Source organism: Halyomorpha halys, unplaced genomic scaffold (genome assembly GCF_000696795.3).
Source record: "Halyomorpha halys isolate HHAL.00 unplaced genomic scaffold, Hhal_1.1 Scaffold12.1, whole genome shotgun sequence".
In the NCBI taxonomy this organism is placed as follows: Eukaryota; Metazoa; Arthropoda; class Insecta; order Hemiptera; family Pentatomidae; genus Halyomorpha; species Halyomorpha halys.
This window is the reverse complement of record NW_027109908.1, coordinates 195361-215012: the sequence shown is the minus strand read 5'-3', so window position 1 is coordinate 215012 and position 19652 is coordinate 195361. Positions and strand designations below refer to the sequence as shown.

Below are 19652 nucleotides of genomic sequence, written 5' to 3'. Positions count from 1 at the left end.
ATATATAAATAAAAATAATAATATTTACTGAGTGAATTTATATTTCAATTCTATTGGAACTGGATGGTAAGGAAATTATGGAATAAACAGGATTTGAAGGGGGGAAGGGTACTGGAGTGGAATTCCCTTGGGAAAAGGATCGAGTAAGGAAGAATTAATCAAAAGCTGTAGTTCGGTGAGCCATTAAACATAAGTCTGAAGATATTGAGATAATATATCCATGCATTGAGGAAGTAAACAGAGGATTTGATTTAAGAAGATCTGAGATGTATGATGTACGGTGTTATTGGATGACTTGATGAAGGAAAGGATGCAAGGAAATTCTTATGGCGGTAAGAAGGATAAAGCCACTTCAACTCCTCATGAAAATGTGATTTTCTTATAATTGAAATTATTTTAATATAACAATAATTAAATTCATACATGGATTCTTTCGTTAATGAAATTCACTTATTGATTCTCCTTTTTAATGTCCATTATTTTTAAGAATATTTTTTTTTAATAAAACATCTAGGCTTTATTTTTAAAGCATCTAAAAGCAAAAGGATGCAAATGATAAATATTCAGTTTTTAAAGTGATATAAATAATATAGAAAATTAATTGAGTTTAGTATTTCTAAAAAAAGAATTGGAGACCTTAAAAAGTAAGTAAAGTAAGTTTGTAAAACTTTGTATCCAAACTTTTTTTTAACTAGAAGATACAACTCAATTTTTCCAAGATTGTTGGTTGCATCTCTTTAAATAAAAATGATTCATTATTATATTACATTGATATTTTTGTTCTTAGGTACAAATATCAATGTAATGTGTTCCAGAATGTTCTATTTTATTTCAATTATTGTATAAATTTTTAATAATTATTTTATTATGTACTTTTCCAGAGATAGCAAAAGGTCCTATAACAACACCTGCTCCAGAAGCACACACAAGTAATCTTATTACGATTAATTTATAGTTTTATTAAATTTGATATTCTCTAAAAAAATTAACGAGAGCTTTTTTAATTTCATATTCTTTTTGAAGTGAAACTTTATTTGACCTACCTTTTTGTTTAGTGTTTGAATATTGCATTTATAATCCATTTTAATTTTTAATTTGACATTTCAGTAACACCTAACACTTTGCAAACTCTATTGGCTTGCGAAAATGATAGCAAAGAGATCGTCTGTCCTCCCGGTACGTTCATATTAATAGCTGATACCTTTTATGGCCGTGCTAACACCAACACCTGTCCATATCCGGGGAAAATGTCAAATGTCCACTGTAGAGTACCAGCAAAGAAGTCTCTTAGTGTCATAAGGGAGAAGTAAGTTCATAAAATTTTCTTTCTTATTTTTTATGCTTCAAATGATTTAGGTATAGTAATAATTAATAATTGTTAATATTTTATTTTGAGCTGCGCAATCACTTTATATATGTCACAATTGAAGAACTAATTGGAAGCAGAGTGGGGGAAAATTAGCTATAGTTGAAACTAATAGCTAAAATTGCCATGGCAACGACCTTTATTCATAAATGAACCATTGATAAATAAATATTGTATCCATGGTAACTTTAACTATTATTTTTAACTACAGCTAATTTTTTCCCAACTCTGATTGGAAGAATATTATGTATGTTTGTTACAAACATGTTACTCTGAGAAAAAAAACTTATTACTCATATATTTGACTGGAAAACTCAATTTTTGATTTGATAAACTCAACTTTGAGATAGGGCGTTCACAGAAACACACATACCATTTTCTGAGACTTGGTTATTTGGACTTAGGGGACTTGAAAACATGTACAGTGTAATCTTGAAAGTAGGAACCAATTGCTGAAGGGAAGTGTTCAGATTAAAGAAAGTATTAAGAAAAATGGTGTAAAAAAAATCAGAAATATCAATGTACATAACTATTTTTATTTATTTAATTTTTTTACACATTTTTTTTTTAAATTTGACAGTTTGAAGTTTAAAAAAATTATTCTTGTTTAAAGAAGTCGGTTATTCTTTTGCTGAAACTTCTTCTTCTATCAGACGTTGTAAGAGAAGGACTTGCTGCCACTGTATATCATTCCCTGTTGCCCTTTTCAGACAGTGATTGAAATGAGACATTGCTTCGTTATGCTTTATTTTTGTTGGTTCCTCAACTCACCTTTCACTTTCTTCTTCTTCTTCTTGATTTTTAGACACTGCTGTAACACTCTGTACGATTTCTTCATCAGTTTTAAATGTGAACTCGTTCTCCTCCTTACCTTCAACCCATTAATAAATATCTATGTCATTTATTGAAGCATCAAGGTTTTTACTTTTAATCAAGGTCGAAATAATCTGTCGGCTGGCTTCGTCATTGTCTGTTGATAGTTCATGGATGTTCTCTTTCCCCAGAAATGGATTCCATGAATTCTGTATGGTCTTTGACTGTACTGCCTATCAAGCTGCAGCTAAGAATAACATATCTTTGAGATTCAAATTTTTTTATGTCGAAAAGATTTTTTGTTTGTTTTTGTCCAACTACAAATGAGAATAGAGCTGCATGGTAATAGAACTTCATTTTTTGAATCACTATATTATGAACACTTTCATAGAAATTAGATTACACGATATTAAAGCTGTGTAAAACTTTCTACTTTCAATTTTCATAGTGATTACTAAAAACTTTTATTTAATAGTTTTTTCTCTATTAAAGTTTTCTAAAAACTTTTAAATAAGTTATCCTTTTTTTTTTTAAAAAATTGTATGATGACTTTTATTTTATTGAAACGTATTAACGAAATTCTGCTTTCAGTGCTGAAAGAGTATTTTCAACTAAAGTACGTTTTGATTTATTAAAACTACGATTTAGGAAGCGAAATTCTATAGAAAGTATCATTAATAAAATTGAGTGATTGGTTTAATTTTCATTTTCAGGTGCGAAGGGGAACTCAATTGTAGTTTATCATCATTTAATGAAATGTTTACAAATCCATGTGAAGAAACCTACAAATACCTCAGGGTTGACTACGTCTGTAGACAAGGTAAGATAAAATTCAATTTTTATCTATATTCTGTCAAAACTAGAGAAGTCAAAGTTGAATGGAGCTTTATTTTATTTTGATTCATCGGATTTTCGGGATTAAATTTTTTTTTAGTTAGAGTTTTATAAGAGGCAGGTATAATCATCAAAAACTTTTGACACATTTGCTTTTTAAATATTCCATTTTGATATAAACACCAGTGTAAAACAAGGTATTTTCATCTATATTGTGTATTTCTTCCCTAAAAGTTTCAGTCGAATCCAATTATTTTATGAAATCTTATTGGCTCATTTACACTAATTTTTCTAAAAAGCCATTTTAAAAATGAATGAATCTTTACTGAAGAGATTTCAAGATATTTTAAAACCAAAAATGATACCATTCATTATATATCTTCAAAAAAAAAAAAGTAAATGGATTAAGATTTCATCCATTAGGAACTAAAATAGAACTTTTGAAATCTAATTGCTTGATTTATATATTAAGGTTTATATATGTACATCTCCTGTACTTTTACAACTGTATATTTTACGTATTTTTAAAAAATTTTTACTCTTGCCATTGTTACTTATTTTTATTCTTAAAAATAAAATTTTTCAAAATTTGGCATTTCTATTTTTGTTTTTAAGCGTCCATCATCGTAACCATATTAAAAATGAATTCAGGTCTGTGTAGCACATATTCTTTAAGTAAATTTAATGAGCTTTCTTACAGTAGTTTCAGTTTTGCTGTAGAACTAACAGTTTAAGAAATATGGCTATTTATATGGAGAAACGTTGTTATTTGAAAAAAAACAACACAAAAACTAAGATTCCACCCTTATAATTGAGAAACGAACAGGGGCCAAGAGGACTTTTTTGTGCACTCAAGGTGTAGAATCACCACCCAGAGTTTGTCAACTTTATCCTGTTACACCCTGTATACATACAGTGATGTGTTGGTTATTTGATAAATTATAATTTAATGCTTATTAAAATATAACAATGTCTCTTGTAAATGTTTTGTGACACTGTAAATGGTGAAATTTTATTAGCTCTTCAGCTGCTTAAGTTTATAGACCACTGGTCAAGTCTAAAACATTTATAGAATATCCTACTTGGACTTTGACCTATTTAATTACCTAGAAAATAATAATCTAACTATTCTAATTACTTACTATCATAACACATTATTATTTTTAGCTACATTTGAAGTTCATTCATTTTTTCTTGTAACCAATAATTATATTAATATAAATAAAATTGTCATCAGTCTGTTTTTATTTGTTTATAATAGCAGCATGAGCGCTAAAGTTTTCATTATCCGTTTTATAATGAGCTGTTTTCCTATTTTTTTTTTTTTTTTTTTATATAATATATACAGCTTCTTATTTCATTATATACTATCTTAAGTTTATCTAAGTTGAACTTTAATAGTAACATTAACAACTTTGGCAATCCCCACTCCTGTCAATCATTTGTTCTTTTCTTTTATTTATTATTTTAATTTCAATTAAATTGTAAATTGAACTAATTTATTATTTATTCATTTTTTTTTTCAGAATTACATCCAACAACTACTGAAGAACCTTCCACGACTATCTCTGTCATTAAAAGTAAACACATATTTACATAATTTATTAAATTTATATCGCTTGATTTTGATTTATACTACTAACTTCGTATTTTAACGTGAATCATAGCATATAGGAGAGTGGTTATCAAAGCAGTTAGTATGTGATCCGATATATTATGATAACGTCTGATATATTATGATAGCATGATTCAATGCTTCCTCCTTGCCGAGTATTGAATACTAAACAAAACGCAATGGGGATGGTATTCACTGATCCTAAAAGAGGTATCCCCTATGTTTATCAACAATGGTATCCATTGGATTTAATTGTTGATAAATAAAATATATGGCTCCATACCGTACAGACCAATAAAATTGTTAAAGAGATTATGGTATTCGAAGAATGCTGTGGTATTATTCAGGCAGCATCAAGATGTTACACTTAGTTCTGTAAGCATCAATCATGAAAATGGAGAAATAAGTTATCTCATAAACTATAATCAAATAATTTATTATTATTGTTGTTATAGAAGTCAACGCTACTATTGTTAATAAATAATTTGATTTGTTCTCTCCTCTCCACAGTTCCTCAGCACCTTATAGCTTGGAATACCAGGCTCCGACCAACATTTACACATGCCCTTTACATGACAATATTTTTCTTCTGAGCTATTGTCCGAAGTCTATTCCTTTGAGTCATTGTTATCCCAGACGGGCTATTAGACCAGTGCTGAAGGCCTCTCTACTTCAGGACAACTGGAGTAATTTTATATTCAATACCTAACATTTTGTGTCCATAAAATCAATTCACCTTTTATAGCACGGAAAAAATTTCAGAAACTAATTATTTAAATTTTTCAAAACTAATACATTAGCAGATGTGGCAATACTTTTGATAGAATGATGAAAAAATGTCTTGTATTGAAATCTTCTACTTCACATCAATATTTATATAAATATATGATGTAAAATCTCCAATAATTGTATCACTATTGTTAGATACTTCAGATATTCATGTTTCAAATTGTTGTTTTTGTTTTTTCAACATAGCTTCTAACAATAATAAAATTTTTTATTACTTCTTAATACATGTTTATTTATGTCTTTTATATTTATAGAATCGAAAAAGAAGAATAAATCAAGAACGAAAAGCAGTGCTACACTTTCTAACATCCCAGGTAAATAATTTTTATGTTGTTAGTTTTTAGGATAGGAACACTATAACAAGTGTTTGAAGAAATTTTTGGTAGTTCTTAATTTGACTGTGGCACTTAATAGCCTAAGGAAAAATTTGAGACACCTCAAATAGAGATGTCAAATCGCTCCAAGATAACTCAACACTTCTTAAAGAAAAAGGGTAGTTAACAAATAAATCTTGGAGTGGTTTATTGTTTCTGTTAGGTAAGGCATGTTTAGACAGTTGATGTAGGATTTGTTATCTCTGGTCTCATCGTGATTTTATCATTTTTCATCCTAATGATGCCATAATTCACAAAACATCATTTTTCAGTTTTCTAATTGTATTTTATACTTTTAAGGATTTATTTTTAGAATATTTCAATAATATTTTAAAATTAATTTTTATATAATATATATAAATAATTGATCATATAATTTCAAATTATGAAGAAGATGTTTAGGGTTGTGGTCAAAAGACATTTAACAACTATTTATTTTCTGATGTTTTGTCCCACTTTATAGAGCTTCATCAGGGCTAAAAAGATACACAAACAACTGAGAACATTTTGACTTTTCACAAAAGATACAAAAACAACTAAGAACATTTTGACACTGTAAGATAACAAGATACAAAAAAATAAATTAAGGTAGGGTTAAAATTATGTAAAAATAAAATTATATAGAAAGAAAATAGTATTAATATAAAATAAACAATGATAAGAATATAAAAAATTACCTAAACTATAGGTAAAAAATGTACAGAGACGAAAAAATAGAAAAGTAGAGAAAAAAAATTTAACACAAATTTCAAAAATTCAAAATTTTCCATCTTTTAGGAAAACAAAAAAGTAAGTTGAGATTAAATAAAGGTTGAGAAAGGATAAATAAATAAAAAATTATTTGTAATAAGAAATGAGTAAAGAACAAATGCATCACCCAGCTGTTCAGAAGCATTAGTTACGTATTACATCATTTAAATTATATTTAGTTTTTCCCAAGTTAAAAAAAATTTATTGTTATTATTATTACCAAATGTTTACATTTCTTTCTTGTATTATTTTTTATATTTCATTTTTCATAATATTTTTATATCTCTTTCCTGTATACACGCTATATTTGAAATAGAAATAAAAATGGTCACACCTTCACCTCCACTCTTGTACGCTTCCGATTTTTTGTCAAAGTCTCTGAAGCTATCAACATGAACAAGGTGAGTGGTTCTGATATGTTCTTTACTCATTTATTATTATTATTAATTTTATTTTTATTTATCTTTTCTCTACCTTTATTTAATTTCAACTTTCTTCTTTATTTTCCGTGTTTTAGTGTGTTAAGTTTTGTTTTCTCATACCTACTTTTCTGTTGTTGCATATTATTGGGTTCTCTATACATTTTAACCTTATAGTTCACATAATTTTTTATATCCTTATCAATGTTATGTTTATTTTATATTAATATTATTATTTTTTTAATTTGTAAATAATTTTCTTTTCACTTATTTTTACATAATTTTAATCCTGCCTTAATTTACGTTTTTATATCTTTTATCAAATGTTGTTAGTTGTTTTTGTATTTTTTTAACCCTGATGAAGCTCCACAAAGTGTGGCAAAATATTGGAAAATAAATAGTTGTTAACTATTGCCGTTTCTCTTTTGACCACAACCCTGACCATCTTCTTCATAATTTTTATATGCTTCTTTTTCCTCTCCCTAATTAGTTTATTTTTGTAATCAACACATTTTTTATAAGAATTATACAAACAATGTCAAGATCATTCACTAAAATATTTTTACGTTTGGTACAAATAACATTTATTGTTAAAATGAAGAAAAGGCAACTGACCTTATGAGAATGAGGGGGTTTCAAATTGAAAAGTTTTCTACTAATATTTTATGAATTTGATATTCAAATTTTCTTAACTATGATACTAATTATTATTTTCATTGGTTTGGATTAGTTATAAGAATTCCAATGTTTTAAAACAATTTTTTGACTCAAAGGATACTAAAACTTATAAATAAAGTGATGAAGGGAGTTCAATTCTAGTTTAGCGGTCTATTGTAGCAAACATAATTGATAGCTGTTGGTCATCCTTAATAATATATTGATGGTATAATTTTTTGGCAAGTAAACGAAATACTGATGACTTAACATTATCATTTTCTTCTCTTAATTAACAAGAGCTAAGTTGAGCACAAAGTGCCTGTTACAAAAAATAGTTTCAACACACCAAATAATTTACTAAGCATTTAATAATCAATTTATATTTGAGCTGATGTCAAATTAATTACCTCAGATAAGTTGGTGAGAAATTAGTTTAACAAATGTCACTCCATCAAATATTTTGAGTAATAAATTCTAAAAGAAATCTTTGTGGAGTATTGAAGAAATTCTTATTTAGTAACAATAATTAGTACTATTATACATGATATAATTTATAACAATTAAAAATATTATCACAAAACCTAAACAGTGTAATTCAAAGATCGCTCTATAATGATGAATAACCAATAAACATTTTAATACTTGAAAGTAATTCAAGTTATTAATTCTTTTGTAATTTTTTATATTTTAGAAGGAACTACAACAACTACAGAGAAAGTAATTACAACAACAGAAAAACTAACTACCACCACAGAAGAATCTAATGTCATTAGGGATGAACCCATTACCCTACCTGAAGTAGCAGCAACAACGACAGAAGAACCAACTACCATCACTGAAGAACCAACCACCTTCACAGAAAAACCTTCCCCAATTACTGAAGAATTCACTACAGTATCTGAAGTACCAAAAACAGAAACAGAAGAACCAACTACCCAAACAGAAGAACCCATTACGATACCTGAAGTACCAACAACAATAACAGAAGAACCAACTACCCAAACAGAAGAACCTTCCCCAATCACAGAAGAACTTACTAAAGTACCTGAAGTACCAACAACAGTAACAGAAGAGCCAACTACTATCACAAATAAACTAACAACTACTACAGAAGAACCAACAACCATACCAGAAGTATCAACACCTATTACTGAAGAACAAATTACCACCACAGAAGAACCTACTACTGAACCTAAAGAACTTATAAAAATCACTGAAGAGCCTATTACCATTGCTCAAGAAACCACAAAAGTAACAGAACTGACCACTGTCTCAGAAGAACCAACAATTATTACTGAAGAACCAATAAAGATTACTGAAGAACCAACAACAATTACTGAAGAACAAACAACGATTACAAAAGAACCAATAACCATCACAGAAGAACATACTACCGAACCTGAAGAACTTATAAAAATAACAGAAGAGCCAATTACCATAGCTGAAGAACCTATAAAAATAACAGAAGAACCAATTACCATTGCTGAAGAACCTATAAAAATAACAGAAGAGCCAATTACCATAGCTGAAGAGCCTACTACAGTAACAGAACCGACTACCATCTCAGAAGAACCAACCACTATCACAGAAGAACCAACTACTATCACAGAAGAACCAACGACTATCACAGAAGAACCAACTACTATCACAGAAGAACCAACTACCCTATCTAAAGAACCTATACAAAATACAGAAGAGCCAACTACCATTACACTAGAACCCAGTATTGTGACAGAACCGATAACTATCTCAGAAGAACCATCCATGATTACTGAAGAACTATTTACTATCGCTCAAGAACCCACTACAGTAACAGAAGAAACAAAAACTATTACAGAAGAATCAAAAACTATCACAGAAGAGCCAATAATCATCACAGAAGAACCTACCACCATTTCAGAAGAGCCAATAATCATCACAGAAGAACCTACCACCATTTTCCAAGAGCCAATAATCATCACAGAAGAATCAATAACCGTCTCAGAAGAACCAATAATCATCACAGAAGAACCTACGACCATTTCAGAAGAGCCAATAATCATTACAGAAGAACCTACCACCATTTCAGAAGAACCAATAATCATTACAGAAGAACTATCAACAATCATGGAAGAGTCCAATACTATCACAGAAGAACCCATTACGATTACAGAAGAATCTACTTCTATTGTAGAGGAACAATCCACTACCCCAAATTTATCTGATATTCCAGAAGTACACTCTACAACCACTGAAGTATTGGATTCTAAAGAATCTACAGATTCAGATGAATCAATCAGCAGTCCAGAAGTAGATATTTCCAAAGAGAAGAGTAGTTCAGAGAAGTCCAAAAATTCAAAAAGTGTTGAAAGTTCAGAAAAGAGCAGCAGTTGGGAAGAAGATGATAATTCAGAAAAGAGCAGTAGTTGGGAAGATCAAGATAGTTCAAAAAGTGTTGGAAGTTCAGAAAAGAGCAGCAGCTGGGAAGAAGATGATAATTCAGAGAGTGTAAACAGTTCGGAAAAGAGCAATAGTTGGGAACATCAAGATAGTTCAGAAAAGAGCAGCAGTTGGGAAGAAGATGATAAATCAGAGAGTGTAAAAAGTTCGGAAAAGAGCAATAGTTGGGAACATCAAGATAGTTCTGAAAAGAGTAGCAGTTGGGAAGAAGATGATAAATCAGAGAGTGTAAACAGTTCGGAAAAGAGTAATAGTTTGGAACATCAAGATAGTTCAGAAAAGAGCAATAGTTGGGAAGATCAAGATAGTTCAAAAGGTGTAGATAGTTTGGAAAATATCAGTAGTTGGGAACATCAAGATAGTATAGAAAAGAGCAGTAGTTGGGAAGATCAAGATAGTTCAAAAGGTGTAAATAGTTTGGAAAATATCAGTAGTTGGGAACATCAAGATAGTTCAGAAAAGAGCAGTAGTTGGGAAGATCAAGATAGTTCAAAAGGTGTAGATAGTTTGGAAAACATCAGTAGTTGGGAACAGCCTAGTAATTCTGTGGAGATTGGTAGTTCAGAACAGCAGGATAGTTCAGAAAATATCAATAGTTGGGAAGAATCTGTCAGTTTAGAGAAACCAGCAAGCTTTGAAGAATCATTTAATAAGGAGGAAAGTAATGAGAGACATGGAAGCTCTGAAACATTTAACAATCAACCAGAAACGAAAGTAATATCTGTAAAGCAAAAAATTTCCAAACATGGACCAATCGTTATACAAGTTGAACCAGCATATAATGAAAGGACAATAATTATTAAATCTAAAAGTTTTAATCCTGCCTATTCATCACTCAATCCAAGCCAGATAATAATAAGCTACCCATCAGCAGTTTCGGTATCTAAGAAGATTGTAGTTCAAATTCCACCATCAGCTGGTCGAAGTCACACTCTGAAAGTAATTATAACCATTCCACAAGGATGGAACACTGAGCATAACATAATAATTATTCTTGAAACACCAAACGGAGATCTACCTCCACAAGAGGTTGTTATACCTTTGCCTGCAACAGTAGAAAGCAAACTTCCTGAACAGGTAAAAACAAAAAACAAAGTAATCACTGTTTTGCTTCCCTCTGAGGATGACATTAATGATAGCCAACTTACAATTACATATTTACGTCCGGAAAATAAACAAAAAACGTACCATACAGTTGAATATACGGTTTCAGAAAAACCAACAAGCTATGAAGAAACAGTTGGTTCTGAAGAAAAAGATGGAAGTTCTGAAGAAAGTAAAGAAAAACATGGAAGTTCTGAAGAAAGTGAAGAAAAACATGGAATTTCTGAAGAAAGTGAAGAAAAACATGAAAGTTCTGAAGAAAATCACGGAAGTTCTGAGGAAAGTAAGGAAAAACATGAAAGTTCTGAAGAAAGTAAAGAAAAACATGGAACCTCTGAAAAAAATAACATTCAACCAGAAACAAAAGTGGTAACTGTCAAACAAACAATTTCTAAGCATGGACCAATCGTTATGGAATTTGAACCAGCACGAGATGGAAATACTATAATAATCAAAACTAAAAGTTTTAATCCTTCTTATTCATCACTCAGCCAAAGTCAAATTAAAGTAAGCTATTTATCTGAAGGGTCAGGATCTAAACAGGTTGTAGTATACATTCCACCATCAGCTGGTCAAAGCCGTCCTCTGAAAATAGTCATAACCATTTCACAAGAATGGAACACTGAGGGCAACATAATAATTATTTTAGAAACACCGAAAGGAGAAATACCTCCACAGGAAGTTGTCATACCTTTGCCAATGGCAGTGGAAAGTGAGCATCCTGAACAGGTTAAAACAAAAACAAACAGCAAAGTAATCACTGTTTTGCTTCCATCTGAGGATGACATTGATGATAACCAACTAACAATTTCATATATGCGTCCGGAAACCAAACAACAAACATACCATACAGTTGAATATACAGTTTCAGAAAACAGTATTAGTTCAGAAAATCATGACAGTTCAGAAAAGATCAGCAGTTGGGAGCATCAGGATAGTTCTGAAAAGAGCAGTAGTTGGGAACATAACGATAGTTCAGAAAGTGCTGAAAGTTCAGAAAAGAGCAGTAGTTCGGAGCATGATGATAGTTCAGAAAGTGCTGAAAGTTCGGAAAAGAGCAGTAGTTCGGAGCATGATGATAGTTCCGAGGAGACTGAAAGTTCAGACCAACTCGATAGTTTAGAAAATACCAGCAGTTGGGAAAAATCCATCAGCTTAGAAAAAACAACTAGCTATGAAGAATCATTTTATTTTGAAGAAAGTGAAGAGGGACACGGAAGCTCTGAGAAAATTAACACCCAACCAGGAACAAAAGTTGTATTTGCCGAGTCACAAATTTCAAAGACTGGACCAATTGTTATACATGTCAAACCGGCCCATGATGGAAATACTATAATTATTAAGTCCAAAACTTTTAATCCTTCTTATTCTTCACTCGATGCAGGCCAAGTTAAAATAAGCTATTCATCAGCAGGTTCAGAATCTAAACAAGTAGTAGTATATATTCCACCATCAGCAGGTAGAAGTCGTCCACTGAAAGTAGTTATTACCATTCCACAAGGATGGAACACTGAGCGCAACATAATTATTATTCTTGAAACACCAAACAGAGAACTACCTCCACAAGAGGTTGTTATACCTTTGCCTGCAACAGTGGAGAGAAAAGTTCCAGAATATGTTTCAACAGAAACTAACAATGAAAATGATCAACCTAAAAGTTTGAATTTACGTCCGGAAAACAAAGAAGTAACATCAACTAAATTGTGTCCCAGCGTAAGTTATGTAATATCTAGAAGTTCCGAGCAATCAGTACCTCAAGGTCCTGGATTATACAATGTCCAGACTCTTGGTGGATTTCCGAATGGTATTGTTGGTCACCTATCTCAAATCGCAGTTCCACCTACACTGTTTGTACAGCCACAGCCAATCCAAGTCTTGTACAAACCTATCAATACTCCGTTACTGTCTGGTCCACCTTCTAGTTTGTGTTCCCCAGTTTACAGAGCATTAGGTATTTGCCAATAAGTCTAAGAGATGACTAATTGTTTTATATGTTTCAACTTTCTGAATTATTGTACAAGGTTTGGGCTCAGGATGGTCTGTAAAATATCCAAACTAACTCCAACTGTCTGGCATATCTTCCAAATCATTTAAGCCACAAATAAATAGGGTTAGGTCTGTACACTATTGTTAAAGTTATAGATTTTTTTTATGACAAAATAAAAAATTCTGCTACTAATATTTATTTTCAGAGGTTGACAAGAATTTAATAAACATTTAAATTGAGAATAATCTTGCAAGATGCTATAAAAGAATTAGTACATTTAAATAATTTTAAAACTTTATTCCTTTACTAATGTCCAGGCTACAATTAAAATTCTTAAATATTAATGACACTCTTTAACATTAAGCATACAAATTTTCAGGGCCTTGTGCAATATTTATAAGGAGAAAAATAAATACGAATGTTTGAAGGCGTGTTTTTATTTTCCATACACTATGGACTTTCACTTCATCCAGGACTTTTTAGTCATAATTTTCTTAGACTTAAATTTATAATAATTATTCATTGAATCGGAAGTGATGAAGTTTTAGCTAGTTTATTAATCTCTATAAATAAAGCTAAGTAGTATTTCAATCAATTCCTAATTATACTTCACAACTTTGTGGCATACATAGTTTAGTGCTTCCATGTCAACAATTAAATACAATTAACAAATATTATTATTATAATATTGACAAAATTGTAAATAATTATTAAAAAGAACTAACATGTAGTTTAATTTCTAATCAAATGGTAGGTATTTATAAATTGGATTTCTATTAAAAAAAAAGAAAAAAACTATTTATACTATTGTAAACTGAAAGTATTTCAGTAGTATCTTTTCTTTTAAATCAACATCCCTGCTAACATGAAAAATAACATAAGTGTGAAAGGACACATCTATCATAGGGTTAACTTTACTCACCCAGCATTTTCCAGCTTTTTAAGTTCATATTTTCTTTGTGGGCAATGGCCATACTCTGGCATATTGCAAGGGCAAGAATTGAAGAGAAAAACAACTAAAAATAAAAATGGAATACTCTTTCTTGCAGAGTAATCCTTAAGTACAAATAAAGAGATGAAAAAAGAAAAAAATACAAATCAAATGATGAAACAGAATGCATACCTGTTTTGACAGCAGTCAAAAACAAAGTGACAGTTGGTATTGGGAGGAGTGGGGACGGCAGTAATCCCACAATAACGAAAATAATTTGTAAAGTAAACATAGTAAAAAAGTATTTAAATTAGGTGAACAATAAATGGTAATATACATAATAGGGGGAGAAGAAATATTAATAAAATAAAAAAAAAATGTGAGAATTTAGAAAAACAAGATAAAAGATATGACAAGAAAATGGGCTTCTTAAATGCAGAAAAAAAAAGTACTATGAGGATTTTATTTTTAAACAATAATTATTTGCCATCTGTTGTTCTGTATTTTAAGGACTGGATTATTAATTCCATCAGTATCATTTCCTGTATCTTTTCAATAGAGATAATTTAAAGAAGAATACAAAAACAAAATTAGGTAGACAAAGACAGAGTTTGTTTTCGCCCAAAGTGCACCCTGGCTGCCTCCAGGACTAGAAATTTACATTACACAAATAAAATACAAATAACAACCAATAAGTCAATCCTCACTGAATGTTTGATGAAGAAAGCAGCTGTTAGAAGGATGATAAATTCTCCAGAACGCCAAAATCTCTGTGAAGTCAGGTAACCTACTGGAAGGGTGACTAAGTACAAGTTGTGGCAGCGAAACCTCCCCCACTCTAAAAGAGTGTGGCTCGTAAGGTAGTGGGAGTCATCCAGTACTTAGTAGCCAAAATGCCGTACTCGAGGAACCAATGTAGTTTTCTCGTGACGTTTTGTTCAACCACCTCAAAACGTTGAGGCTGTCTGCGTGTTTATCGAACAATTACAAAACTGCTCGACTCAGATATTTCGGATCGTACCGTTCAACAATGCAGTGTTCATCCATTTGGACCTACGAATGAACTCTAACAATATTGCCAACCTATAACAATATCGTTTTGCGTCTGGAGAACGATCTTTGCTTGTAAGTCAAAAGTGCTCGTTTGAGTCGCGATGACAGAATAGTTATTTAACAAAAATGTTTCCACGACAAACTCAAGTTACTTGCCCGTGTATGGTATGTTGGCTACTAAAAGGTAGAGGATTCCATCTATTTATTATTTATATATCACCCTACCCTGCCTATTACACAATACGGGTGTTCGCAGCAGTGGGTACAACTCATTCCTGCATATGACAAATATTACATTGCTGTGCACAGAGCTTGCTCTTGCTACAAAATAAAGCTTGCTCTTCTACTGAGGCCTAGCTGGTGTAGCTTATTCTCTCCTACCAAGGGAGAAGTCAGTAGAGCCCACAGCCTCCTTCTAACCATACACGAAGATCTTGTAGTGCGGGTAGTTTTCTTTCTTCATCAGCTCAGGAAGATCGCTCTCAGTCAGAACATAGAGTCCTGTTTCCCTCATCATCTTGGCTCTCAGTGCGTCATAGGCGGTACAGGCAAGTACGACGTGCTCGGCGGTCTCAGGAACCTGACAAATCGGGCATAGATGCCATGAGCGGTGAGCTTAACTTGGAAACCCACATACCCCGTCAGAACTGTGAGATCTAGTAGTCTGGGAGGACCCACATTGATTCTAGGCGTGAACCAACGGTAGGAAAGTACTTCCTTAGGCCCCTTTTAAGCGATCCACCCACCGACGATTCCATTCTTGCAAGGTTTCTTCTCGAGGAATCCTCTTCTTATTAGAGGACTCCATCTACCTAACGAGTCCTTTCCCACTCCTCTGAAAGAATCCCACCCCCTCCTATTATATTTACTGTATTATATTATATTGCTCTATTCCCCCCATTATATTCCTTCACTTCTTCAAAATGTGAGAGATTTCGCTTTCGTATCCTATGCATTATGCATATGCTAAACATTTTGGAATAGTAACTTTTGTTATTGAATCAGCATCCAGGTAAATTGCATTAAGAAAGAAAAACTGTTGAACTTTGTAAGCATTAATAACTGAATTATGTGGTAATACAACAATTTATAAGTAATTTTAATTCATCCAATAAATTTCCCTTTCGCAATCTTAGAAAAATCTTTTCTGAAACTAGTTTTTTTGGCATTTATAGAAAAAGTACTATAGTAACAAACGCCGGTATTTTTAATGTACACAAGAAGAAAAAATGCATGAAATGATCCTTCATGTCTCAAGTTCTATTTAATGAAATGCTTGACAAATAATAACGACATTCATAAAACAGGAAGCTGTTGAGTCAAATCCGTCCACAAGTACTGGCGAACTTGCCAGGGAGTGTGGTGTGTCGAAAGATACTGTCAGTCGCCATCTACTCTCCATGGGGAAGGTGGAAAAGAGCAGTAGACTGGTCCCTCACGAACTTACTCCACAGCGATCAGTTAAGAGGTTAGAAATTTCTAAAAAAAAAAAAGCTAATGACGGTAGATGATAATGGACTATATTTTAAATATTATTTGTATTTTATATCAAATAAATAATAATACAAATATTTGGTTGAAAAACGGTTATTTTTTATACACCCCATTATATGATGTACACCGCGGTGAAAAATTGAAGTTTGTTGACAAAACTCGATTTTTAATCCTTTATTTATTATAGGATTAATATCCATAAAAGATCCCGCAAACCGCATTTCGATATTTTCAAAATTTAAGGATTCACGTCGTTTTAGAATCTTTTTTTTCCGCATCAGTATTATTTTTGTTGGCATTTCATAAAAGTAATTTTTAGACTGGGTACATCTAATTTGGAGAACAATGACACATAAGCAAATTTTAACCTTTGTCACCTAAATGAAATTCAATTGTTCCAAGTGTTCATAAATAGACAGGACTAAACGCTTTTAGAAAAATAAATATGTATTTGTCAGTTAAATAATTCTTGAAAATGATTGAAGAAAAGTTTTGGTTAAAAATTTTATTTTTTTCTTAACCACATAAAAAAAAAATCTTCATTTCGATAAAAATTTTCCTTGAATATTTTTATTCAGCCGTTTCGAATTTCTCAGTAAGAAACTGCCTTAAAAAAAAATTAATTAAATTATTAACTAAAAGTAATCGCATTTTTATATTTTTTGTTATTAATGACCTGGGCAGAATACCCTGCAAAAAGTTTTTAAATAATTGGATGTGAGATGTAAATTTATATTTTAGATTGTTCTTGAGGATGGCCGAATTGGCCGAAACGTCGGACTGTTAAAGAATTAATAAATAGTGTTGAGACTTAACCAGGATTCCAATTGGTTTATTCAAACACTAATACCAGTCTCAAGAATTTGAAAAGATTATATACAAAAAAACTATTATTGTTTTATTTAACTTAACAGAATGTAGTCCGGCAAATAATGCATAAATTTTACACATAATTATTCCTAGGATAACCATCGATTTTTTTATTTCGTTTACTAATTACCTCACTGTCATCAGATAACCAAAAAAGGAACCCATTATTAGGCAACAAGTGGGAACATTTGAATATGATTAATTCGATTATGCATTAAATTTCCAACTATAAGTCAGCTAGTTTTTGGCATGTCACCACATATCGATGTATTGTTTTCCTAACAGATGAGAACTGATCACTTGGTAATCATTTTGTGTGTTCTCATCCATCAAAAGTCTGCCCGTTGCTGGATATCGAGATAATGGCGACCATCTGCAAATATGTCATGGACTTCTTGGAGCATATAGAAAACATGAGCGGTAAGTATTTTTGTTTAAAGGTATGTTAAATGTAATATATATGAGGAGATGATGGGGGGTGCGATAAAATTTAAAGTTAAAAATTAATTTATTAGTGTTAATGTTTCGGCTTGAATTTCTAGCCTACATCAGCGCTAAGAACAAATGACAAGATAACAACCAATTAATAAAAGGAAATAGTGAATGATTAGATAATAAGCAAATAACTAATATTATCCATAAAGTGTTATAATATTATAGTGTTAACAGACGTGAATAGTTCAAGAGTTATAAGACGATAAAGACAGCATGAGAAGAGTAATATTAAAAATAAGTTAGAGGAAAGAATAATTAATAAAATATATATAGGTAATTAAATATATAAGTAAAATAACAGAATGAAGGAAATAAAAATATAAATTTATATAATGGAAGGAAACAAAGAAATATGATAATATTTTAATTTAATAATAATATTCAATCTTAAACACTTTCTTGAGACTGGTTATTGTTTTTTAAATAAAATAAATTTTATATAAATTTAGTCTTAAAACAATTTATATTTCTTTATAAGTCCGACGTTTCGGCCAATTCGGCCATCCTCAAGGACAATCTCAAATACAGTTTTAAAACCACATCAATTCTTTTATTTTTCTTTATTTATTGCTATTTACAACTGTACATTATAATACATTCAGTAAATTTGATCTCAGTCAAATTGGAGTGTTATAGAAACTGCCCAATGGTAGCACTCTAATGCAATTTCTTATTAGCAGGTCTCGTGACTATCTTCTTTTCAGGCGCCTCGGAGGATTGTCACGAATGGAAGAGGAGACAAGGTTAGAAACTAGTGGGTTTGGGTGGTCAGGGAGTTTATAATAGGAGTGATAACTGGTTCGGGCTAGATCGGGTACATCTGGAACATTAAGGTCTTTATTTATAATTTTATTTGCAACAAAGTAAGAAAAATTGAGGATTTTACGAAGGATTTTGGATTGTAAGGACTGGGTACGAGAGGAATTCGGAGGTTTAGAGGAGCCCCAAAGTTCAACTCCGTATGTCCAAATTGTCCTTATTATAGTAATGTAGATCAGTCTTTTTTAATGAATTGGAAGATTAGACCGTTTGTCCAGTAAGTGGTGTAAAAGTCGAAATCGACGTGCAGTTTCCAGTATTTTCAGTCATGTATGAGGATTCCTAGTTAGTGGTTTGTCCAGATGTAGTCAAGGTAGCGGATTTGTTCGACAGGGATAAGATCAACATTATTAAAGGAAACTATAGGGCAGTCGGTAGGTTTACGATTTATTTTAATCCTCCAATTACGACACTATTCTTCGAAGGCTGTGATATGGGAACATCAATTTTAAAACTTTATGCAGTCCATTCTACCCAGGTCATTAATTTCAGTCTAGAATTGCCCAATTTTGTCAATTCTTCATATTTAATTAAAAATCAAAACTTTTAATCACAGTAGATTTTACGTTTTATTCTCTTTTTCTCATTTTTCCTTTTATCCCTTTTCCTTCTCTATTCTTTTCTTATCCATGTCATTAGTTATGTTCACTACGTATTAATATTATCATATCAACTAATTACTTATTTTGTCTTACTTAAATAATATGAAGTATTGACAGGGTAATTGTAGACTGAAATTAATGACCTGCATAAAGTTTTTTTTTTTAAATTGATGGGGTTCTAAAATTGTATTTAATATTGTCCTTTTTAGCGCACTTGCTCAGCCTCCACTGGCTCATTACC

General features: G+C 31.2%; 2 protein-coding genes across 3 annotated transcripts in view; both read left to right on the top strand.

Moving 5' to 3' along the window:
* LOC106679217 (uro-adherence factor A) overlaps nt 1-16526 on the top strand; it is a 21007-nt gene extending 4481 nt beyond the window's left edge. For both annotated transcript variants that reach the window (XM_067048066.1, XM_014418233.2), the window contains exons 3-8: nt 882-929; nt 1108-1306; nt 2893-2999; nt 4540-4593; nt 5672-5731; nt 8309-16526. In XM_067048066.1, the coding sequence (XP_066904167.1) occupies nt 882-929; nt 1108-1306; nt 2893-2999; nt 4540-4593; nt 5672-5731; nt 8309-13125 (5285 nt within the window). In that variant the 3' untranslated portion in view covers nt 13126-16526. The remainder of the gene's footprint in view (nt 1-881; nt 930-1107; nt 1307-2892; nt 3000-4539; nt 4594-5671; nt 5732-8308) is intronic.
* Nucleotides 16527-17538: 1012 nt separating this feature from the next.
* The window catches only part of LOC106679060 (very long chain fatty acid elongase AAEL008004), a gene marked incomplete in the record, with an annotated part of 15926 nt that continues 13812 nt past the window's right edge, over nt 17539-19652 (top strand). Inside the window, 1 exon segment of the mRNA XM_024361239.2 lies at nt 17539-17915. Coding sequence (XP_024217007.2) covers nt 17858-17915 — 58 coding nt within the window.